The 25478-nt window shown below is 41.3% G+C and overlaps 1 protein-coding gene across 1 annotated transcript; it reads left to right on the forward strand.

The window, feature by feature from the left end:
* Positions 1–2598: 2598 nt before the first annotated feature.
* On the forward strand, positions 2599–22990 carry LOC146960981 (voltage-dependent calcium channel subunit alpha-2/delta-2-like). The gene is made up of 28 exons (XM_085771886.1): positions 2599–2746; positions 2850–3011; positions 3105–3215; positions 4930–5008; positions 7125–7174; positions 7353–7442; positions 7546–7611; positions 15706–15780; positions 15892–15966; positions 16103–16174; positions 16309–16380; positions 17325–17386; positions 17535–17611; positions 17691–17751; positions 17862–17959; positions 18044–18134; positions 18235–18297; positions 18402–18505; positions 19751–19849; positions 20018–20109; positions 20210–20257; positions 21014–21085; positions 21376–21528; positions 21621–21673; positions 21936–21991; positions 22329–22452; positions 22569–22678; positions 22800–22990. Exons 1-28 carry the CDS (start codon positions 2633–2635, stop codon positions 22973–22975), a joined length of 2505 nt encoding a protein of 834 aa, XP_085628012.1. The 5' UTR covers positions 2599–2632; the 3' UTR covers positions 22976–22990.
* Positions 22991–25478: the final 2488 nt, after the last annotated feature.

The following is a 25478-nucleotide window of genomic DNA, read 5'->3' on the forward strand; positions in this document are numbered from 1 at the left end:
GAATAACGCCGCCGTATTGCCGTTTATGGTCGGAACTACGACGGTACTGTATCTGATCGTCTTCGAACCTCTGACTTTAATTCTTGATGGATGAAAACTTGAGTCCGTCTTGCGCCAGTCGAAGAATAAATGTAGTGTGAAAACTAGGGCTGACCCGATTATCATATTTTGGTAATCGAAGCTTCGCGGACATAAAATCGATTTTAATCAAACACTGCATATCTCCAAAATCAGGCAGGTTTCCAGGATGCCAAGTAGCCTATTCATTGTAATGTAAAAAGTGCCGATGAGAACCGGTGTCAAAAAGGAAAAAAGGAAGAAAAAAAACCAATCGATCACGGACTTCATGATCGATTTTCCACGGCAACGAACGAAGCTTCGAAGCTTTGAAGCTTCAATTTTTTTGGGTCAGTCCTAGTGAAAACGCTTCGCTTTTCCAAAACTCCTCGTTGTCCCTTTAAGCATTAATAAATACTGAATTCTTCATTTATAACTCATAAATTCTCATTAGTATGTAGTTAATTATAAATAAAGTTAGTGCTCATCAATGATGAGTAAAACATTTTTTTAACTGTGTTTATAAACGACATACTAATGAGTATTCATGTGTTATAAATGATGAATTCAGTATTTAATGCTTAACTAATGCTTAATAGTGTGTACTTACTGTATTATATTGTTACCAGAGACGACTTTGTTGTTAGCCAGTTTTGCTGTTTTTACAACAAATCAATAGTATCGATAGTTAGATCGATCCGTCCTCTCTTATTGGACAGATGATTCATGTTACAGCATCACACACATGAGCGACGTCTTTGGGTCCTGCAGCACTGGAGAGAGATGCTTTACTAAAGTTGTCGTGGAAACACAGCTGTGCACCAAGAACCAACTCTGCTGCTCATCCTGTTATCATTCAGACACAAGAACAAAAGAATGTTGTAGTTTGATCTGATGAAACATCCCAGCATTTAGTGGAAACACAGTTTGATGTGACATGAGTTTTCTATTTATTCTCAGCTCATTCACAACTCTCTTCTGTAGCATTAAATATAGTGGATACACACTTAGTGAGTGTGTTCAGACCGTTGACAATGTTCAAGTGCAGCCGTATGTTGTCGTCACTGTTCTGTTCTGGCCCCAGGTTTACAATTCATTGTGTTGATGAAGGGTTTTTCATTGGCTCCTTTTCACGGGTTAATCCTATTATTGAGGCGGATGAGCACCACAGGAGAGAAACCCTCACAAATGAACTTTCATCAGCATGAAACAACCAGCCACGTACTCAAGTACAAATAGGAAACAACAACTAGGAACTATAAACATTTTCTAACCCTACATGTTGTTTTTACTGTGGTCTCTCTGGATTGTGTTTCACCAACACCGAAGTGATGCTGCTGAGTAAAGTGCGGGCCAAAAACAGAATCCATATGAATTCATTCTCACCGGGGTTTTGTTCTTATCATTTTAACTACGCTGTTGAAAATAGTGTTTCTATTTATACAAACTTCACATCAGTGCCTTTCTCTGTGGACTGTGGAATACAGCAGGGGGGAGTGGAAATACAAACACATGTCTGCTGAAAAGGACATATCACAACTGGTTAATCGCTGCTGCAGGGGAAACTGTGTCTGACTGAACATCTGGAGGTAGCACAGTAAGGTTTTCAGCACCAGCGAGGATGTAGTCAGCCACTTTGGGGGAGAGAGAGAGAGAGAGAGAAAGTGTGCATTGTAATAGAAGAAGTTGCTGTACTTTAAATAGGTCCAGCCTGAATGTATACCCAACAGCATAGCATTTGGTTCTGTGTTCTAGGCTCATGTACTGCACAACCTCTGCTCATCTGGAACATGTGCTGCTGTCATTTCACCATGCATATCTAAACTTTTTTCTCTTGTATCATTAAAGGGATAGTTCACCCAAAATTGAAATTTCACTCATTACAGTATCTACTCACCCTCATGTCGACTAAGGGCTGGGAGAAGTTTTAGAGTCCTCCGTGGCTTCTCTGAGTTACAGGGCGTCTCGGCGTAGCAGTGCATGTCAATATAACGGTTGCAAATGGATACCAACAGTCTTCATAACAAAAAGACACACCAAAAAACATCCAAATACCTCCATGCTGCTCGTATGTAATGTTCGTCTTGTATTGAAGCCCCGAAATGCGAAATTGTCCCGAAAAATTTTTTAAAAGTCTATTTTTCAAGCTTGTTTTGTAGCGGAACCTTTCGAAGCTCCTCTTCCCGGTTCGTCAAATTTGGACGAACTGGGAAGAGGAGCTTCTGCTACAAACAAGCTTGAAAAATAGACTCTTTTTTTTTTCAGGACAATTTCGCATTTCGGGGCTTCAATACAAGACGGACATTACATACGAGCAGCATGGAGGTATTTGGATGTTTTTTGGTGTGTCTTTTTGTTATGAAGACAGTTGGTATCCATTTGTAACCGTTATGTGGACATGCACTGCTACGCCGAGACCCCCTGTAACTCAGAGAAGCCACGGAGGACTCTGAAACTTCTCCCAGCCCTTAGTCGACACAAGGGTGAGTAGATAATGAGATAATTGAGAAATTTCAATTTTGGGTGAACTATCCCTTTAATCATCATTATATCATTGTGTCTAAGGGTGTGTGTGATGTGTGTCCTCAGGAGCGGCAGCGTCAGTGGACTCACCCTAAAACTGATCAAAGCGTCAGTGATGGAGATGCTGGACACTTTGTCTGACGATGACTATGTCAACGTGGCCAGGGTTAGTATCTACAGTCTGTTCAGATTGTTCTTGCTCTGTCCTACGTGTTTCCTTCATTTTGAAGTCTTTCTTTACATTGTCTTTCTATATCGCCGTGTTTCAGTTCAACGAGAAGGCCGAGGCCGTGGTTCCCTGCTTCAAACATCTAGTCCAGGCCAATGTGCGCAACAAGAAGATCTTCAAAGATGCAGTCCAGCAGATGCAGGCTAAAGGCACCACCGACTACAAATCTGGATTTCATTTTGCCTTCAACCAGCTGCTAAATGTAACATTATGTCATATTGATCAAGATCATGTTGATACCAGTGTCTGCACACACTGTTTACCTGTGTTCTCCCAAATCCTTCTGTCCTTTCAGAAGACAAACGTCCCCCGGGCCAACTGCAATAAAATAATCATGCTGTTCACTGATGGAGGGGAGGACCGAGCTCAGGACATCTTCATGCAATACAACTGGCCCAACAAGACGGTGGGTTTCTCCTCATTCTTCTGATTGGAGTAGTGTTGCCCTGTGACAACTAGGGATGAGTAGAACCGATAGCCACTGGCGCTGTATTTTTAATTAGACCCACAGGTACACGTGTTATTGTCAGTTTTTGTTGTGTGTCACACAGAGCTGCTGATACGACCAGAATTTTTTTTTAAATTGCCTGTTTATTCGGCTGTGGCGATGCGCCTAGTGCAGTGGTTCCCCATTTTTACATCATAAATTTCTGGCGCCCGTCAATCAAGATACTCCAGCTCAGAAATTTTTACATGCTGCATTTGATTTGAACTCGATTTATATTCGAGAAAGTGAAAGTATAGAATACAGTTGTTTAAGACTGTGTGTAGTGTTATTAATTACAATTTTGAAAATAATAATAATTAGTTAAAGCAACATTGTGGAGTTTATCAGCCTTAAAATTAGGGGTGGGAGAAAAAATCGATTCACATACATATCGCGATATCTTTTTTGACGATTCTTAAATCGATTTTTTTTTTTTCAAAAATCGATTTTTTATTTTATTTTTTTTAATTTTTTAATTTTATTTTTGAATTTTTTGAATTTTTTAAATAGCTATTGTGCAATGTGCATTTGTTCGCCTTTTTTACATACAGAGAGTCCAGGTTTTGAAAAGGGTTTAAGTTCACTTTATAATGGAGTATGTTAATTTATAGGCTCCTACAGTATTTGTGTGCAGATAAATGTTAAAAATGCAGACTAAAAATCGAGAGAATCGGCAATATCGTAGAATCGCAATTCAAATCGAATCGCCATCCAAAAAATCGTAGAAGAATCGAATCAGGAGAAAAGCATATCGTCCCAGCCCTACTTAAAATAGTGTTTCCAGACTCATTGCAATGGTAGAAAAATAGTTAATAGGATGAATGGTGCTGCCGCTGCAGCCTGAGCCGGTTTGCGTCGGCTAAAACTGCACTATGTAACTTCCCTGTGCGAGTAGGAACATCGCCCCTCCCCCCTCTGCATAGAGCCGTAGAGTGCGACCTGCCTTACGGCATACATCACACGCTTACCTGACTGTAGCCTAGAGTGAGCCAGCAGCAAAGAAGAGAGCATAGACAGCAGCTAAACAGAAAACAAAGCTATCGAATTCTCTAACCAACGCCATGACTGAACCAGCTAGGAAAGCCAAGAGGTTTCTGTCAGAGGAGGCGAAGAAAAGAAAGAGACAAAGTGATAAAGCAACTTGCGAACTCGTTAGGGCTGCAGCCTTGCGTACTGATCCGTGGAGAGCAATATGAATGGATCACGGATCAACAACGATCCGTTGCACCACTACCTGTCCATTCCTCTGCTCTGGTGTCGGTCAGCTGAACCAGAGCACAGTGGAGGTGGCGCTGCACAGCTGTAGCATGTGTATGTGTTTTATAACATCAGCAGGAAAAAAAGTGATCGACACAAGCTGCTGGTGTTGATACACTGCTGTTTTTATTATAATAATTATGATAGTTTGTTGTTGTTGTTTTTTATATTGGTTATTTTTTTCCTTAGTCTTAGTTGTATTTATATTATTTAAATTAATATTCTGCTCAATTTGGACGTCACAAAATACCTTAAAAATGAAAAGACACAAGTAAGACAAAGTTTTACTGGTTTGCACCGGTATCGGATAAAACCTAAACGATACCCCTCCCTACTGACAACTCATGTTTGACTTGCTCTGTTTGTCACCCCTAAGGTTCGAGTATTCACCTTTTCTGTTGGTCAGCACAACTATGATGTCACACCCTTACAGTGGATTGCATGCACCAATAAAGGTGAGCTGGATTTTCTTTGTCATTTTTGACTTCCTCATATCACTTGTCACTACAGTGCAGCAGCGATGGGCTCATATACACCCTGTCATCAACTCTCCCTGTCAGCTTCCAGACATGTTCATGTCATAAACTGCATTTTATTTGACAATATTCAGAAAAAGCACAAATCTTCGCACATCCACTTCTCAGGCAGGTGCGTCGGAGGGCGACAATCAAGTCCAAATTAGAAAAAGAAGAGTTCCCGCACACATGGCCAACTTGCAGAATTTATTATGCAACGTTTCGGTACTAGACCTTTTTCAAGCAAAAATATTTGACAATATTGAAAAAAAAATCCCTCGTACAGCCTAAATGTACAGTATGAGGGATTTTATGTTTTAATGTAGCAGTTTTGTGTTTTTGTTGTTGCTGACATACAGTATCTGTAATCTGTTCACACCCTATGATTGACTGACATTTCAGTGCTTATTGTTTTTACTTTACTTAATCCAATTTATCTGCTTAATTTCCTCTTTCACTGTTTTCTGTAGAGTTTGGATAATTAGTTGATGTTTTCACTCACCGTCTGGAAACTGGAAATGCCCCTTTCATAACATGAAAAGGAGATTCTCACTGGTTTTCACTGGGGTTGCAGGGGCTGCAATTCATTTGCAACAGTAAAAAAAACAAAGAGTCTATAAGAGTCATTACTTTTGTGTCAGTACAACCCAGATTGTTGTAATAAGTTGGATTCTAAATCCCTACTGTCAGCAGTAACTTGAGCACATGTGCTTTTATCTCAGCTGGTAAACTGCCCATCACAGGCTCACTCTGTCAGTCCATACGATGGAAGACTATATAGCTTTATTATTTTATATTGATTAATGGAAGGCATAATGAAAAAAAAAACTCACAAATGTACATACAGTTGTCCTGATAATGGGCCTGTGAGCCTGTGGGTCCAGTCAGTGATGGTTCTGTTTGTGTGCACAGAGCTCAGTTGTGGTTGTGTGCATCAGATTAGCTGTATCTTTACAGAAGAACTTTGTTGTATTTGTCAGGATTGTGGTGAGGATTGTTTGGCAGTGACCTACTGTACTGACAGAGCCAATCCTGAAGGAGCTGCACTCTGTTCATACAGAGCTGTTCTGGATTTGCATTATTCTGACTCAAATGGTGGATTTAAGTTTCATTTCAGCATCTTGGAAGACTATTTATGTTAATTAATAATGATGATAAACATTTTATTGCTGGATATCAAACCTCTGAAAATGGTTGTTAAAATGCTCCTAAATTTGAGTTAATTTGCAGATCAGACAGATGCTTTTTATATAAGGAGGGGGAAATTAATTTTAGCCTTGTCTGAGTCCATGATTCTTCAGTGCAGGCTGCGGTGGCGCAGTGTTGTAAATGAAGAACTACAATCATGACTTCCCAAAATGCCCTGGCTGCACCACATCAAGATAAATCTGCAAGAAGGAAGTTGTTGACAGTGTCAGACATGTCATTTATTATTATAGTATTCATAAACATCACAAAGAAAGGACACAGCTAAGCATCGTCTGTACAGGTCATGTATAAAATGTCTGTATATAACTTGAAAGATAATTAATTGTTGGTGATTTTTCAAATGAGACAAAAACAACAACATTAAAAATATTTCCCTAAAACTGAATAGCACAATTATCCAATAATAATTTCTGTAAATAAATAGTCATTTCTAACAGGAGAATCTTTTTGGGACTATTAAGTGCTTCTTTTTAGCTGTAGGAATGCCAACACTGTAATCTGAGGGGATGTACACATACTCACTAAGACTAAGACTTAACATTAAAAACATTTAAAACGACCTCTTACATGGGGCAGATCCAGATTTGGAGGTCATGTGATCTGATGGTCTTTACTGAGCTGTACTGTACAAGCACAGATTCCTCAGTGTTAAAGCTGAGTGTTATTCCTCTTTAAGCTTCCTATCTGTGGGATTTAAGTGGCTGAGTCACTGGGTCTAGTAGCATCTAGTAAAATCTGGAATATTTATGAGCACCACTCCTGTGTTTTTTCTTTCCTTCCTCCTAATAACATTGCTCACACGTTCCTTTTCTCTCTCTGTTTGTCGTTTTTCTCTGCTGCTTGCCAGGTTACTATTTTGAGATCCGTTCCATCTGTGCTATAAGGATTAACACCCAGGTGGGTTTGTCTAGTGCCTCTGACACAGCTGATCCCCGTTCACTGTTCCCTAGTTCTCCTTGTGGCGCTCTCTCACTCTGTAGACATCTATTTCCATCTACTTCACACACCCTGCAGATGTGGTTGGTTGTTTTGAAGCTCAAGTCGGTCACGTACTGTATCTCTCTCGTTGTGTCAGGAGTACCTCGACGTGCTGGGACGTCCCATGGTTCTGGCAGGCAGCGATGCCAAACAGGTTCAGTGGACCAATGTGTATCAGGATGCTTTGGTGAGATCGCAGTGGGTTTTATCAAACACAGTGAAGGCATTCAGATATATGGTACACACACTGACAAGCTCATGGTTTATATTATTGGGGTTTGTTTTTGCAGGGTCTTGGCATGGTGGTGACGGGCACTCTGCCGGTATTTAACCTCACCATGGACGGAAACTCACAGGTAACTGAACTATTATTCAAATATTTTTATTGGCTTTTTATACTGCAAATACATACAACACAGTCAACCAGGCTGCAAACCGCAGTCACAATATACATGAAAAATAGAGCAACAATAAACAAAACGTACACGTATAAAATGAAAAATGTATTAAAAAAAATAAAATAATAAATAAAATAATTTTTTTTTTTTTTTTTAAAATGACATCGATGACAGAAAGTAAACATAAAGCGTACAGATTTAAACCTGTTACAGAGATTGTGAGTCAATTAAGTAGTAGTCTCAGTGTCCCTAGCTGGGAACTCCAGATTAAAGTAGTTCAAAAACGGCTGCCAGACATTGTAAAATCTTTGGGTTGATCCCCTGATTGAGTGTTTCAATTTCTCAAGTTTCAAATGCGCCATTACATCCCCCACCCAGCGCCTGTGCGTGGGAGGCCTAACTGATTTCCAGTTACACAAAATAAGGCGCCTAGCTAGTAGGGATGAGAAGGCGATGGCATCCGACTGTACCCTAGATATCGCCACCTCAGCAGGGGCCACACCAAACAATGCAATTTCAGGGGCAGGGCCTATGTCTTTGTTGCAAATATAAGAGAATGTGTCAAAAATTGAGGACCAAAACTGTGACAATTTTGGACATGTCCAAAACATGTGGTAGAGGGTGGCCGGAGCCTGGCAGCATCGGGAGCATGTTGGATCCACATCTGGGTATATCCTGGCCAATTTAGTTTTAGATAGATGTAGCCTGTGGAGCACTTTGAACTGGAGCAAACCATGTCTGATACAGATTGAGCTTGAGTGTACTCTCCTAATTGCACTTTGCCAGGAATCATCCGAAACTTCAAATCCCAGTTCCTCCTCCCACGCTGCCCTAATATTATTAAGTGAAGGAGAGGTGATCAATTGAATACTCTCATACAGTCTGCTCACTCCCCACTCAAACATTCATCTATCCAGTCATTCGGTGAGAGTGACGGAAAGGAAGGAAAATGCTTCCGAACAAAAGCACGCACCTGAAAATATCTTATTGAATGTGATCTGGGAATATTATATTCACTCACAAGCTGCTCAAAAGACATGAACACACCGTCCTTAAAAAGATCCTTCACCCGTTTCAGACCATTCCTGAACCATAACTTAAATGCTGTGTCCATGAGTGAGGGCGGGAAGAGTGCATTAGCCGAGATTGGGAGAGAGGACATAGCCTGTCTATGTTTGAAGTGGGTCCTGAATTGAGACCATATTCGTAGTGAGCCACTCACAATAGGGTTGTTTGTAAGACGCTGTTTACTGAGTGGTAGTGGCGCACATACTAAAGAAGGTAGGGACACAGGGTAGGTGGAATGTTGTTCCATTTCAATCCATACAGGTCCGTCCCCTTCATAAAATGCAGAGACCCAGTTTGACAGTTTATAGATATTAGCCGCCCAATAGTATTGTAGAAAATTCGGTAGTGCTAAACCTCCAGCCTCTTTCTGTTTCTCAAGATGCGCCCTCCTTATCCGTGGGATGGTTTTATTCCATACAAAGACGGATATGGATTTATCTATCTCTTTAAAAAAGGACTTTGGGATAAAAACCGGTACTGTATGAAACAAGAATAGGAACCTGGGCATAATTGTCATTTTAACAGAATTAACTCTGCCGGCAAGTGATATGGGCAGTGATGACCAACGGACAAGGTCCTGTTTGGCCTTCTCTAGGGCTGGTTTAAAATTCTGATTGAATAGATCACTATATTTACGGGTTACTGATACGCCTAAATATGTAAAAGTGTCACGAGTTTCCTTTAGTGGATATATGTTGAAGGACATCTGTTGAGCGTGGTCATTTATAGGGAAGAGGAGACTCTTAGTAAGGTTGATTTTGTAGCCTGATATTTCCCCAAAGCTAGAGATAATTTTTAATGCCTTCGGAATAGAAATAGAAGGGTTGGACAGATAGAGTATCAGATCGTCCGCGTATAAAGACAGCTTGTGAGTTTGCCCCCCCCTATCAATACCCCTGATCTCCCCAGTACTCCTTAGTGCAACTGCTAGTGGTTCAATGGCCAGGTCGAATAATAGCGGGCTCAGGGGGCAGCCCTGTCTGGTCCCCCTACATACAGAAAAATACTTGGAAATTATCTTATTAGTGCGGACCGAGGCCAGCGGCGCAGTGTACAGGACCCTTATCCAGGAACAAAAGACTGGTCCAAAACCGAACCTCTCCAATGTTGCAAATAGATATTCATACTCAATACGATCAAACGCTTTGTGTGCGTCGAGGGAGAGCAAGACCTCTGCTGATTGTGACTTATCCGGAGAATAGAGAATATTAAAAAGCCTACGTACATTGCTAAAGAGCTGCCGCCCTTTAATAAAACCAGTCTGATCTGGGTGCACCACTGTATGTATGACAGACTCCAATCTACTAGCCAGAACTTTTGTTAAGATCTTGTAATCGCAGCAAAGTAGGCTTACAGGACGATATGATTCACATTTCAGGGGGTCCTTTCCTTTCTTAAGAAGGACGGAAATGGTGGCCTGGGTCATTGTAGGGGGGAGCGTCTCACGCTCGAGTGCTTCGGCATAAACATTTTTTAGAACAGGGATTAGTTTGTCTGAGAATCTTTTAAAAAATTCAATCGGGAAGCCGTCCGGCCCAGGGGCTTTACCGCTCCTCATCCGTTTAATTGCCCGATCGATTTCCGCCGCTGAGATGTTGCTATCCAAATCTGTCCTATCCTGTTGACCCACTGTTGGGATTCCGAGATTATTGAGAAATTGAGCTAATTTAGCCTTATCGCAATTTTCAGTGGCATAAAGGTCCTCGTAAAATTTTCTGAATTGCTCATTTATGCCTCTTTGGTCTGTAGTTATCCCATCTGGAGTGTTAATCTCTGCAATAAGTCCAGCCTCTGCAGATTGTCTTAGCTGATGGCAAAGTAGCTTGCTGGCTCGTTCCCCATGCTCATAAAACTCTTGACGAGATCTGAGATGGAGCTCCTCAGCCGCTCCAGACGAGAGGGTGTCAAATTCTGTTAGCAAACCTATTCTCTCCCTACTAAGGTCAGCAGATGGAGCTTCTGAATTTTTACGATCAACCTCATTTATCAAAGAGATGAGCTCGTTAAGGCGTGCTGAGCGTCTTCTGTTCATACTTACATTATAGGATATTATCTGGCCGCGTAAATAAGCTTTCATCGATTCCCAGAGAATGCTGTGTCTTGTCTCTGGCGACTGATTTGTTTCTAGAAAAAAATCAATTTGCGCTGATAGAAAGTTAACAAAATCTTCATCAGACAGAAGACGTGGATTGAGTCTCCAAGTACGTTGTGGAGGCTCATTATTTGGAAAGCAAAGCGCCATTGTTACTGGGCTATGGTCGGAAATAACGATGCCTTCATATTCACTAGATCTCAATAAAGGGAGGAGTTTTTTGTCCAGCAAAAAATAATCTATCCTGGAATATGAGTGGTGCGCTGGAGAGAAAAATGAATACTGTCTCGAAACTGGATTTCTGTATCTCCATGCATCAATCACCCCATACGTTTGGAGAAAAGAATTTATGGTCTCTGCTGATTTACTTAATGTTCCAGGTGAAGTTCTCGAACGGTCTAGCGTGGGATCTAGCACACAGTTCAAATCTCCCCCGATAATCAATTGGTGACTGTTTAACTCTGGAAGAAGAGAGAAAAATTCACTGAAAAATTTTGCATTGTCCCAGTTGGGAGCATAAACACAAGCAAGAACCACTGGCACATTGAACAGATGTCCCTGGACAATAATAAAACGGCCATCCTTATCAGGAATTATATTTGTATACACAAATTGCACATCCCTCTGAATTAAAATAGCTGTGCCGCGGCATTTAGCGTTAAATTTGGAGTGGAAAATCTGAGAAAATCCCCCTCTCTTAAGTCTGTTGTGATCCCCATTAAGCAAGTGTGTTTCAGTTAAGAATGCTATATCTGTTCGTAATTTTGATAAGTGAGAGAACACCTTACTACGTTTCACTGGGTGATTAAGCCCTTTGGTGTTCCAGTTTGTAAATTTCGTATTTACCCGCCCTAAACCACTAATAGTAGGATCTGCCATGTTCCAGTATCTGAAATGCTTTGACAAGTGACAAATCTCTGTAAGAGCATCGTAGAATAAAACTCAAAAGACAAAGACATAAGAACAACAAAAAAATAAAACAACACAGTATCGAACCCATCATTCACAAAACCCCATTGCCGGCCTCTCCCCAAACGAGAGGCTGCATGTATCCCGGGTCGTAGGACTATCGCACAACAAAACAATGCTTACCTCATGAGATTGAGTCTCACCAAAACCATATGAATAACAGAATAAAATGTTGCAGCTAAACTAAATTGTTATTAAATGTAATACACACTCATTCAATTTCCAAAATAGCACCAGGTTATCTCTAACCTTAACCCCACACCAGTGTAAAATGTAAGTAAATGTATGGTGAATTTTGCTGGTAAACAGTGGGCACTGTAAAGCAACATTAGACTTCAGTGGAGTCTCTAAGATATCCGGATATGTTAATAACCAAAGTTGAGTGCCTTTACCTTTGGCTGGTGATCAGTGAAAATTATAAAACTGTATTCTTATTTTTAATCCCAACCAAACCAATCCGCCCTGCTCACACAGAAAAAAAAAAAATAGAATAAAAAATAAACCCAGCACAAATTCACGTTTTGCTGGCTATTACTGGACATGGAGTCTCTAATTCGTCCAAATTATGTTGACAAAGCCCCGTTAGGCTAAAATGAGCAGTGAAATGTCTTCAAACGTTGCTGTTCACCAGGAACAGTAGAACATTATAAAACAAATTTTTAAATCCCCCAGTACTGTATTGTCCATGGCCAGGGCCAAAAAGATAAATGTTTTTTACCTTTTGCTGGTTGTCACTGGAGATTTTAAAACCTCCTGGTTTAAGACAAGTCTTTAACGGGGTGGCAGTTCAGATATCATGAATCAAACATACCGCTGTATGGAACGTAGAACATCTCACCGCTTCAAGTTTTTCATTATGAAGTCCTTGGCTTGTTTTGGATCTTTAAAGCTTGTGCGCACGCCATCCGACGTCGTTATCCTCAGCTCCGCTGGATACCACAGGCCATAACGGATTCCCTCGCAGGTCCTCAACAAGCCCCTCACCTCATTAAACTCTGCCCGCTGCTTGGCGACTGCCTGCGTGTAGTCTGGCTGGATGCGGATGTTATCGCCGTCCCCCGTGGTTAGATGTTTCATCTGCCCGGCTTTTTTCAGAATTTCCTCCTTCTCTCTGTAATAATGGCATCTGATGATGAAGGCTCTCGGTGGGTCAGTATCACCTGGTCTCACCCGCAATGAGCGATGTGCGCGGTCCAATAAAGGGATCTTATCGAGGCCGAGCGTCTCCTTCAGGCACTGGGATATGAACTCCGACGGGCGCTTCCCGTCCTCTCGTCTCTCCTTTATCCCGGTAATGCGTAGATTATTGCGGCGTGACCGGGCCTCCAAGTCCTCCTGTCGTGCTTTCTGAGTGGCGAGCTCCCTCCGCACATTAGCCATGTCCCGCTCCAGAGAGGTAATCTGGTCGGAGTGGCTGTCGGCTGCAGACTCCAGGTCGACCACCCGTTTATCCAGGGCTTCACTTTTAGCATTAGCATCGTCGGTAGCAAGTTTAATTTCTGCTCTCAGCTGGTCTACCTGGTTCCGGATTTCAATAGCTCGTGTCTCCGCTTTGGCGAGCAGTTCAGCCCTCAGCTCGGCGATTGCTTGGAGGATAGCTTCATGTCCGCTGCTCAGGTCAGGTGCAGCAGCAGATGTAGCATCGTCATCCTCTGGGCTAGCTTTGGAGCTAGCTCTTGTGTCAGGCGCTTTTCGGAGGTTTTTTGACATTTTTAGCTGGCGTAGAGTTCAAATCCCAAACCCAGTGCAAGGTCTCGGCTGCGGTTAAGAGTGTGCCTTGAGGTCTTTACATTAAATAGCTGCTTCTTGATTTATTAATAGCGTTGGCGAGGAGCTCGGTGAAAACACGTCCTCACATGGCACCGCTCAGACCGGAAGTCCAGGTAACTGAACTAGTAGTAACATGTCAGGTTTAGTGTTTTGATGTAAATATGTTTTAGGTTCAGTCACTATATCTCGTTGCTTTACGTTAACACATCCTATCAAGCTGAATTTTATACTGTTGTTTAACCTTTTATGGGGCAAGTATATATACAGTATATATATATATATATTTAAAATAATTTATTAATAAATTTATTAATACATAGGACTCTAACTTTATCTCTTATTGTTTTGGAAAGGAATATAACCTTCAATGGTTGTACTCTTCTTTTAATCTTCTAAAATTTTGAATTTCAAGTATGATATAAACCCTATAAAGGTTAAAGCTCCAGTTGGTAAGTTGACGAAAGTGAAAGTAAACTCCGCTACTTGGTCGGAAATTTCAAGACAATACTCCGTCAGGTCCCTTTATGAACCTCTGCCAAGCGCCCCACACACACACAGACACACACAAAGTAGCCATGAACGCACCCACAGAGAAAAAAAAAAAAGATGTACCGTATCCATAGCACGACGTGTAGGAGCGGCGATTGGCTGCTCCTCCTGCTCCCTCTACCTGACTGGTGGAGAATCGTCGGGCGCGGTGGATTTTGGCAAATACGATTACAGGCTGTAGGTGGAGCCAGAGGAGTTGGATTTTGTCCTAAATTACTCATTTAATGTCTGACCATCAGAATATAGTGACAATTCCAGCAAATATGACTGAATAATTGTTACCAACTGAAGCTTTAAATATCACTGAATACCTCTTAGTATTTTCTGACAAGTAGGTATAAAGATTGATACTATTTATGTCTGTACAGTAAATAATAAACTGTGAGCCTGAGCCATCTTCACTTAACCCCTTAACAAAGGAACCGATAATTTTTGTTTGTCTAAAGATTATTTTTAGGACATTATATCTTTTTTTATTTAACCTGGAAAACAAACAACCAAGAAAAGAAACAGAAATATCTGAAGTAGGGGTTACCTTGACGATTTGATTCAGAGAGGTCAGCTTCGACCATCATCCTTGTGGTCAAATCACCGCAAAATGTGGTTATGAAAAAAAGGATCATACCATTCTGAATATATAGGGGTGCTCTCTGCTGCTGAACATCTGATTTTACATAGAATTTCTTTGTTTTGTTATAATATACTGTAGGTGAGACTGTTCAGATACACAGTGAGTGCTCCAGCACTAGCACATCCGTTTCTCTCTCTTTGATGTTGTTTCCCTTCAATGGAGGGAAAATTAAATTCGGGCCTAAAATTTTATTTACAAGATTAAACTAAGGGACGCATTCTCTGTCTATTGATCACGCACACATATGCACACACACACAAAACAGCGCTGTCCATGATGCTGTGACTTGACCCCTGAACCTGCTGTTTTCATTCTCCATACACACTCATTAAAGGATAATTTCCGTTTTTTACAACCTGGACCTTATTTCTAGCATAAAATACGATCATTTTACTCACCCAGACAACTTTGGTGTCATTTGGAGTTGTTTTGACGAAATTAGCCCCAGTGGAGCGGCGCGTATATCCGTATAATGCGAGAGCACGGGGCACGCAATGCAGCCTCCAAATAACACATTATCCGCCGCAAAACTCGTTCATTTCGCCAATATTTTGTTATGATACACTAGTGCTATTCCCCTCCGAGCCCGTGGTGGCATGTTAACAACATCCGGGGTCTGTAGGTTGACCTACTAACCTGGATGGAGAATGTCCTGATGCCAACTGAAGAGTTTACATTTGTTTATTCAGGTGTTTTAGCTCTTTTCTCTTGATCGGAAAAAGACGCACATGAGATCATGAATCAATGAGGGAAAAAACAACATTATTTAACGATTAGTCGACTAAATGCAAAATCTGACAAATCAGATTTGACTATGAAAATCCTTAGTGGAGGAGTTATCTGAAGTATAAGAAACATGGGCTATGTTAGCTGAGCTACAGTACACTTGCATTCATTCTCATTCTACATGTTTACCACAGAGATGTGAAGCATCTTGAACTGTTTGCTTGTATTGCTGCTGTTGTCTCTCCAGAATCAGCTGATATTAGGCGTCATGGGAGTCGATGTGCATCTTGATGAGATAAAGCGACTCACACCACGCTACAATGTATGAACATCCCATTAGCACCACTGTCAGTTACAGTACATATATTTGTAATGGACAATACAGACAAACACACTGTCACACATTCTGACTCACTTTGTGTTTCCTAAACAGCTGGGAGCCAATGGATACATATTTGCCATTGATCCAAATGGATATCTGCTCCTACACCCAAACCTCCAGCCAAAGGTGATCTGTGCTTACCCTGGAAAAAAAGCATGATGATATGATGATCAGTGGAGATAATCAGTATCATACAGTACTTGATCTGTTTTACATCTGATGTCTCTGCATTGTAATTGTCTTTTCCCACTGGACTCCTCAGCTTGTGAACCTCCCTGAGCCTGTGACTCTGGACTTCCTGGATGCAGAGGTGGAGGACAACAATAAAGAGGAGGTGAGTGGAACCGTAAAGTGTCTGGTGTCATCTGTCTCTGGACATTCTGTGGTGTCCTACAGGTAAGTGAAGGCCCGTGCAACATGTTCTTGTAAGGTGCTTGTGATTCATAACACTGTGTTTTCACACTTTAGATCCGCCGACAAATGATTGATGGAAGACCGGGGGAAATGCAGATCAAAACACTGATCAAGTCCATTGACGAGGCACGTCATTTCTTTTCAGTTTTTTTTTTTTATCTGTTTCAATTCATGACCCACTTTAATGTGCACGTAAGGAGCTCAGTGTTTCTTTATGGTTGTCAATCTTGTGTTGTTGCAAACCAGATATCACTTTGTATTTTTCCATTTTTTGGAGAAAGTAAAAAGTCTGAAATCATTTGGCTTATAACAGTGACAGGCCATAAAACTTAAAACTGGGCTTTTAAACTGTAACAACAAGTAAACTAACTGTTAATGACCCAATTCCCCACAGATGATAATTTCATAGAATAGATTTTAGCAGACTAGTCTTGATCCAGTAAGCAGCTGTCTGTGTTGTTAAAGCATATTGTAACCATCAGTTCCCTTCCACTGCTTGAATTTGTCTTCTTGTTTAAAAGTGTCAAAGATATATATATAAACCAAACTTGCATCAGTGTCAGAACAACATGAATACCTGCAGGTGAATTATTGTAGCTGCTGTCTGTTGTTAAGGTGAGACACTATAGGTGAGGGTAAAAAAATAACCTACAGATATCACCATGAAACTTCCCAAGTTTATTACTTATAACATTAAGACAATTATTTTTTGTATTACAAGTTTTGTCAAATTTAATGTTTAAATATGTAAATGAGGCAACATCTAATTAAATATGCACTAATTTGCATACATTTCCAGAACTGAAATCTGAATAATGGATAAAGCCCCTTTCAAAATTCTTGTTTTATTTTGTTGACATATTAGAGTCACAAGTCTTTACAGAGGGGATTTTAGATATCTCTTTTTATCACTCTGTCACCAGCCCTAAAAAAATTATCAAATTTTGCCATGTTTTTGTATAGATCAGGCTGTGAATTCATGACAGAAACGCTCAATACAAGTATCTAAGCTGTAGTCTGGTTACTTTGATTGCCTTGACTGAGTTTTCCCATTCTCTCCTTCACTGTAGCAATACATTGATGAGGTGTACAGGAGTTACACCTGGACTCCTATCAACGGTACAGATTACAGGTGAGTGGTCACTACACATACAGTACTGTACTAGCCAACCAGCTGTGGCTTAGTGACACACAGGGATGTAATCACCTGTATGACCTTTCCCTCTCTGCCCCCTCCCCTTACCCATGTACTTTTCCTGTCGGGATGCTCCCACCTGCAGCCTCGGGTTGGTACTACCCCCCTACAACGATTTCTACATCCAGGCGGATCTGAGTGATGTGATGCTGCAGCTCCAGTGTAAGTTATTTGTTCTGTTGTTTTCATAAGACACACAGTAGATGAGACTGAGGGGAAAGATGTCGTCTTTGTGTTACAGATATGCAGTCGTTGCTGCCCAGCTCCTTTGAGTCATCCGGACATGTGTTTCTGGCTCCACGGTGACTCTGATCTTTCCTTCCCTCTCTTCATTTCCCTCTTTCTTCTGTCTGCTAGTAAAGGGAACATCATTATTTATTTATGCTCTCTCTCCCTCTCTCTTTCTCTGCAGGGAATACTGCAAGCGTCTGCACCTCTCTGACAACAACACACAGTTTCTGCAGAACTTCCTGTCACTCATGCTGGATATTTCTCCAGAATCTGACGAGTGTGAGTCACACAGGCTCCAGTAGTAGTTCATCTGCCCCGCTGCAGACACAGCAATGACATCATCTGCTTGTCTTCCTGTCTCAGGTGACCAGGGCCTCATCCACAACCTGATTTTGGATTCTAGGATCATTGGGCAGCTGGCCTCTCGCGTCTGGAAGAACAAGGACCTGAATTCGTGAGTCAGCTTGTTTTGTTGCTCTGCAGTGTACTCGCACAAAAAGTATATCTGTGAGGAAGAGACACAATCATCGCTCAAACAAAACCGATCCCTTCAGGTACGGCTTCCTGGCTGTGTTTGCGTCCACAGATGGAGGAATAACACGGGTTTTCCCCAACATGTGAGTAAAACTGACATGCTTGGCTCCCCACACAGCAATCTTTTGGAAAATCTGTTTTTTTTTCTTCCAGAAAACACTGAATGATTTCTGTTGTGTTTGTACAGAGCTGCTGAGTTGTGGGATGAAGATCCTGAACCCTTTAATTCAAATTACTACAGAAGGAGCCTGGACAACAGAGGGTACATGTTCAGAGCTCCTTCCAGATCCGGTGAGTAACTGAGCAGATGCACTTCACTGTCACAGACCTCAGTTTATCACATCAGACTACTTGTTTAAAGGATTGTTACACATTTGGGAAAATGCTAATATTTTTTTTTCCTTTTGAGAGACAGATTTTAGAACAGTGGTTCAATTCATTATCCATTAGGGATTTTTAAATGTTAATAAGCAAATATTATTTTAACCTCTCTGCACAGTCTAAAGCCAAGTTGCAGCGCCTGGTCCAGACTGCTATGAAGGTGATGGGGAGGACTGACAAACCCTCCCTTCAGTCCATCTATGAGCAGTCTGTAGTCAGGCAGGCACGGAGGGTTTTGTCAGACCCGTCCCATATCCTTCTCACCTGTTGTGAGATGTGCAGCTGACAGTGACAGTGGCAGTTGTGCCACCATCCGATCCTCACAAAGCCTCTTGGACACACATGTGTACATTGTTTGTTTCTCCTCTCTTGATTTCTAATCGGCTCGTTACAGTTTTGGCCGGTAGACGAATGTGAAATCTGGTGTTTCTCTCGCGTGCTCCCTTGCCCTCAGTCTGTATGTAAATAAAAGTTATATGAAAACAAAACTAGTCAGGAAAAAAAACAGACGGGCAGACACCACAAAAATGAAATGTACGATAGGCATTGCCAAGAAAGATTCGATCTGTCTGTTTAGACTACAGACACACTGGCAGATATCTGATATGTATCTCATTTATTTCCACATATAACAGGGGCCTGAATCTGATCTGACAATATCTGATTCCATGCGTTTTTTTTTCCTGTTTACACGTTCATGTGACAGATCCGATGTAGTGTAAAGACGGCCTAGTGTTATTGTTTTGACTGCAGAGACTTCACCTGACTGAGACACAGTCCAGCACATAACTCCATGAAAAAACTACACCATGTTGCTTTTATACTTCAGTATAATGTTAAATCCTGACCACCTTCTAGATTTATCTGAGCTTTTGACCACATCTGACTGTATTCACGAGCAAGAGGAAATACATGTCTACAATGTCTGTCTCAGTCTTTGAGAAGATCCACAATCACAATCTCTGCAGACACAAGTGAAAGTCACTCAAACTCGTCTCTTTGTTGATGAAAACCATTAGATGTGGTTGAAAGCTTCTGTAGTTAGTAGACCTTGAGTTTTGAAATTACTTTGTGCAGTTTGCTCACCTCAAGGTCAACATGTATCATCCATGTGAAGTCATTTTTAACAGCTAACGAGACATCTTTCATCCACAGCCCTGGACGACCCTGCAGGTGCAGAGAACGGCACTGTTGGTATTCTGGTCAGCTCTGCTGTCGAGGTTAATTTAGGAGGAAAACTGCTCAAACCTGCAGGTAAGAAAAAACGTTTTAAAGAGGAAGATCTCAGCGTGATGTAGGGTTCCTGGTATCATCCAGGATATAATATTTCAGCTCCCTCTGCTTTGGCTTTCTCTGATTAAAACGCTGCTTCTTGTCTCCTCATCACTGTTTTGTTCTGCTGCCCTGCATCTCACCACCCAGTGGTTGGAGTCAAGCTGGACATGGAAGCTTGGGTCGACAAGTTCAAGATCCTGGCCAGCAACGTGTCAGACAGTCGACCGGGCGCGCAAAAGGTTCAGTCAAATCTCTCTGTTTCCTCTAATTAGCATTAATCACACAAATAAAAAAGTGAATGTACTTAATTTTTATGTCATTGCATATTTTGTTAAATAGTGTGGACCATCCAGAAGCTGTGAAATGGACTGTGAAGTGAACACTGATGTAAGAAGCTTTTCTTTATTATTTATCTAAGTCCAGTGTGAACACAGCCACTAGACTGGAGCAGAGCAGCCATTACAGCTATATGTCTGATTCAGGCAGCTAACTCACAGATAAAACAGCACTTAGAAATGCTCACATCTCCAGTTTGAGATAACAAAATCCCCACTGCTGCCTGAATGTGTGGAAGATGAAAAGGCTGCGATGTTTCACTCACTACAGTATGACATTGTGAAAAACCCCTAGTGAGTCTTTTAGTTAGTTTTATCAAGGCCTTTAATTCTGTTTTCTTAAAGACAAAGCAACATGAATGAATTTTCCTTCAACCTTGGCATTAGATCAGTGAGATTTTTCTGCTGTAAAACCCAAAGAATAAAAATCCAGAGCAAGTACACAGAAATGAACACTCTTTATTATACAGAAATTGGTATGGCGCAACAAAAAATAATTTATTCAAACTTATGGAGAGAAAAGCAAGCAAAAATGTGACAGAGGTGATGTAATTAACTATGTGCTATCAAATAAAGGCAAAAAATATACTTAAAAAAAGATAGATAGTTATATAGATAGATGTAGATAGTTTTTTGCTGTATGAAATACCTATTTCTAATAAGTTGTATGTTGTATCATTACAGTATTTTTCTTTCTTTCCAGTAAGATCATGTTGACTTTTATTCTGAAATCTGCTGCAGTTCAAAGACACTGAACTAACTACTGACTACTGAACAGTTGCTGTCTGTGCTGCTCTGCTGTCTGTAGGACCTCCACTGCTATCTCATTGATGATGGAGGGTTCCTGGTTATGTCCAATCAGAGAGATCATTGGAGGAAGGTATGTGTGTGTGTGTGTGTGTGTGTGTGTGTGTGTGTGTGTGTGTGTGTGTGTGTGTGTGTGTGTGTGTGTGTGTGTGTGTGTGTGTGTGTGTGTGTGTGTGTGTGTGTGTGTGTGTGTGTGTATATATCAAAACCTACACAGTTCACCTATCTCAGTTTGGTAATGCCAGACAAAAGGCATCAATATTCACAAGCTTCTTGTTGGAGATACAGGTACCTCAAAAGATTGTGATCAACCTAGACATTTTAGTTCTCTCTCTATATATTTTCCATCTTATTCCATCACAGATCGGTGTGTTCTTTGGTGACGTGGACCCTTACCTGATGCACGCGCTCTACAATAACTCCATTTTCGCGCGGCGTCAGTCTTTTCACTACCAGTCTGCATGCGAGCCTGTCAGCAGCAGCCACACCGGTGCAGCACCCAGAGGCATCTTTGTGGTAAGAGACGTTCTGCAGATTATGGATTACCGGTATGTGAGCGTGAGTTCATAACATCTGCTTTAATCTCTACCTACACTTTGTCTCTGCAGCCGTCCATCGCTGACATCCTCAGCCTGGCCTGGTGGACGTCCACAGTGGCATGGTGAGACTCTGTTTACTGCACATCAAATTACACCCAGGGCATGTGAGCCGCCAGCAATCTTAACTGTGTCCAGACGTTTGCACATGAAACCAGGGAAGAATGTTTTGTCACAGTTGGCAGCTGCTCCTCTGTGCTCGGCTATTTGCAGCTCAGTGTCACTGTATAGCCATGACACATGTTACGCTGTTATTTATTGACACTTCCAGAACTCTCGGAGCTGTCGTTCATCCTTTAACAAGGTGCAATGTGACAACTCTTTCAGGTCTGTGATCCAGCAGCTACTGTATGGACTGGTCTACAACAGCTGGCTCCAACAAGGTTAAGCATCAACTCCATCTGTGTGATGGATTCATTACTTTCTGATAATAACTGTGAAAACTGTTTTTATTTCTACTTAATATTTACTGCAGCTATTTGCATTTCTGTCCTACTTCCTCTTTAAAATTCTATTACATTTCCAGAACTGTCCTCGTTAAAAAGGGCACAACGACAAACAGTCTTCTTACACCAGGAAACAACAAGTTTTGGGAGAATAAGAACATAAAATCTGTGTGAAAATCAGTAAAAAAAAAAATGCAACAATTACTCCCTTAAGTAAAATGATGTTTGACAAATGCCTCATAAAATGCTGAATTATTGTGTGCTTGCCTTTTAGATGATCTTCTAGTTGAAGGTTTTGAGACAAAGGAAAGCAGCTGTGTGACCATCCAGAGCCAGTTCTACTTCACAAACACCACCAACTCCTACAACGTGCTGCAGGACTGTGGAAACTGCTCACGGTGTGTTTTTTGGAGTGTCAGCAGAATTTGCTCGCAGTGTGTTTTCTGCTCTCAGACGCGCACCGTACAGTACATGTGGAGTCGGCTGATTATCCATCACTGTCATTGTCTTGCAGGCTGTTCCATGCCAAGCGGATAGAGAACACCAACCTGCTCTTTGTTGTTGCTGAGACGCTGCCCTGCAGCTCCTGTGAGATCGAGAGGTTGACCCAGGTCTGGACGAAGTGTATCCTCTCTGTGCTCACACTCTGTGATGTCTTCATTTGTGCTGAGAGTGGACAGTTAGTCCATCATGTGTGACAGGTCCAACATCCACTGTCATTGTTACCTTAACTAAAAACCAACAGTTCAGGAAGAGAATCCATGTGAAGTTCTGAGCAACGCACGATATCGTAAAGGCCCGACTTCCTGCTTTGACTACAGTGCCTTAGTAAGTAGACACACTAAAGCATATACAGGTTGGCATTTTATTAGGAACACTATGCTAAAGCTAAGGGAGTGTATTGCTACAACCCTGCTGTAAATCCTGCTTCATGAAAGTTATAATGTTCAGTTTTTGTTTTTGGCTTAATGAGACATGTTGTTTCAACCATATAATCGGTTTGGAGGAAGATGTAGCCTAATCTCTGGTGCTCTTGAACTGTTGCACTACAGAGATGTGTTGTATTTAACAAAATCCCATAGAAACATATATTTTACATATTACATATTATTTAAAGAAATATCACATAAAGAATAACTTGCTATTACCAAACAAAAATCCGTATGTGTTTACTGTTGTCTACACCAGCAAATCCTGACTTTCAAGGATCTAGCAAACTTAAGCCACAAGTACAAGTAGGCCTAGGCTACTACTGTAGCAAAGCAAACTGGCTAACCTAAAAAAAACTTTATTAGTCTAAATTTAAATAAATGTCAGTGCGTTGATAAACGTGCATGTTACGCCCCCAATTGTTATGCCCCTCTGGGCCAACAAGTAATTACGTTTTTTTAAAAGAACTACATCATTAAGCTTAGCTTAGTTAGCTAATGTGTTGGGGGAACGTCTATGTTCCCCGGGTCCGTCCTATTGTCCCTGTTTTTCCCCAAAAAGGGTCCTATTCCCCAGTCACAATACATACTGGGGAACATAGGACCCTTTTTCAAATAAAAGGGTTCTACTGTATGTTCCCCGCTGTTGCTGGTTGATGGATTCTCTCCATCTATCTGGCCTGTCTGAATCCGTGTATCATTCGTTCATTCGTTTTTCAAAATAAAACCAAAAATAAGAAAACGAAAAAACAACTCTTTTTCTCAGTATTCGTTTCCAAAACTAAAATGAAAAACGGATAACGACTCGTTTTTTCAGTTTTCGATTTTATGCTCAAATGAATAATGGAAAAAAACGGATAACGAGCGTTTCGCGTTTCTCGTTTCATGCAATTTTGATCTGAAGTGCAATGAGCCGGAAATGACCGTGATCCGGAAGTGACAGTCTCTGCCTTTACTGCTAGAGCCCGCAAAGTAAAGGTTTGTATAGTTCGGAACCTGAAGGGGTTTATTTCTCCATAACAACCGTCCTGCTTATTACACGGTTTACGAGTGAAATTAATTTGAAACATATGTTGATCAAAATACATGTCAGCCCGAGTCAAAACGTAACCTGTACTGACGTAATTGACTTTCATGGAGACCACAAACACCTGTGTGACAGAGTGGCTCACAGAGGTAGACAGGTAGTGTCTGATGCATGGGCTTTTGCTGAAGCAGGATCGAGTCCGGCTCCACGCGAATATGTGAAGATTATTTTTTCTTCACTTTATTTTTTTTCATGTGGCTGGTACGTAGTGCTCACTCACAGCAGCATATTCGCGATAAATAAACCCCGACAGGTTGTATGGAATTTTGATAATCAATCAGTGGATCGATTGATTGATACAGTGTTACAATGTGTGTAGTGGTATCTGTCATAAACAAGAGATTTACTGTTTACGGGGTGCGTTTGTGTCGCGGACTCGCGGTGCCACCGGGACGAGAGGAGAGCTGACACCGGGTCAGAGCTTTTTATACAGTCTATCAGAGGCTCTGATCAGCAGGTTTGGTTTCCAGCCACGACGTGGAAGCAGCCTCCACTCTGCTTGTAACAAGTTACAAGTCATTTCATCACACATCTAAAATCACAATTAGTCCGAAGCTGTTTAATGACGGTAAAAGGTAAATATCCTGCATAGTTTCTCTTTTCCTAGCTGCGCTGATCAGAGCAGCGTCCCTAGCAGCGGTCTGTTATACTTGACGACGGTCGCAGCGATGGACCAATCAGAGAGCAGCATCTGGCCGGTGTTATGGCCCAACTGGTTTCTGATTTAACTGGTTACCGTACGGAACAGCTGCAGCTGTTTTGCGCTTCCGTCACAACACAACATATTACAGTAACAGCGAGTTTCAAGCCACAGTTCACATCTACTGCAGCGAATATGCTGCTGTGAGTGAGCACTAGTACGTACCAGCCACATGAAAAAAAATAAAGTGAAGAAAAAATAATCTTCACATATTCGCGTGGAGCCGGACTCGATCCTGCTTCAGCAAAAGTCCATGCATCAGAAACTACCTGTCTACCTCTGTGAGCCACTCAATCACGCAGGTGTCAGTGGTCTCCATGAATATAGTCAATTACGTCAGTACAGGTTACGTTTTGACTCGGGCTGACATGTATTTTGATCAACATATGTTTCAAATTAATTTCACTCGTAAACCGTGTAATAAGCAGGATAATGTATAGTTGGTCGGTTGTTATGGAGAAATAAACCCCTTCAGGTTCCGAACTATACATTATCCTTTACTTTAAACATGAAACATGAAACGAGAAACGCTCGTTATCCGTTTTTTTCCATTATTCATTTGAGCATAAAATCGAAAACTGAAAAAACGAGTCGTTATCCGTTTTTCATTTTAGTTTTGGAAACGAATACTGAGAAAAAGAGTTGTTTTTTCGTTTTCTTATTTTTGGTTTTATTTTGAAAAACGAATGAACGAATGATACACGGATT

Source organism: Trachurus japonicus, unplaced genomic scaffold, assembly GCF_045865225.1.
Source record: "Trachurus japonicus isolate A0001 unplaced genomic scaffold, Traja_1.0 AP029719.1".
NCBI classification, from domain to species: Eukaryota; Metazoa; Chordata; class Actinopteri; order Carangiformes; family Carangidae; genus Trachurus; species Trachurus japonicus.

Excerpts from the sequence above, each read along its gene's own strand:
- LOC146960981 (XM_085771886.1), top strand. The coding sequence starts at position 2,633 with ATGTGTGTCCTCAGGAGCGGCAGCGTCAGTGGACTCACCCTAAAACTG. Across the intron at positions 16,381-17,324 it reads TGATCAAGTCCATTGACGAG|CAATACATTGATGAGGTGTA; the intron begins GCACGTCATTTC and ends CCTTCACTGTAG. Across the intron at positions 18,506-19,750 it reads CAGAGCTCCTTCCAGATCCG|CCCTGGACGACCCTGCAGGT; the intron begins GTGAGTAACTGA and ends TTTCATCCACAG.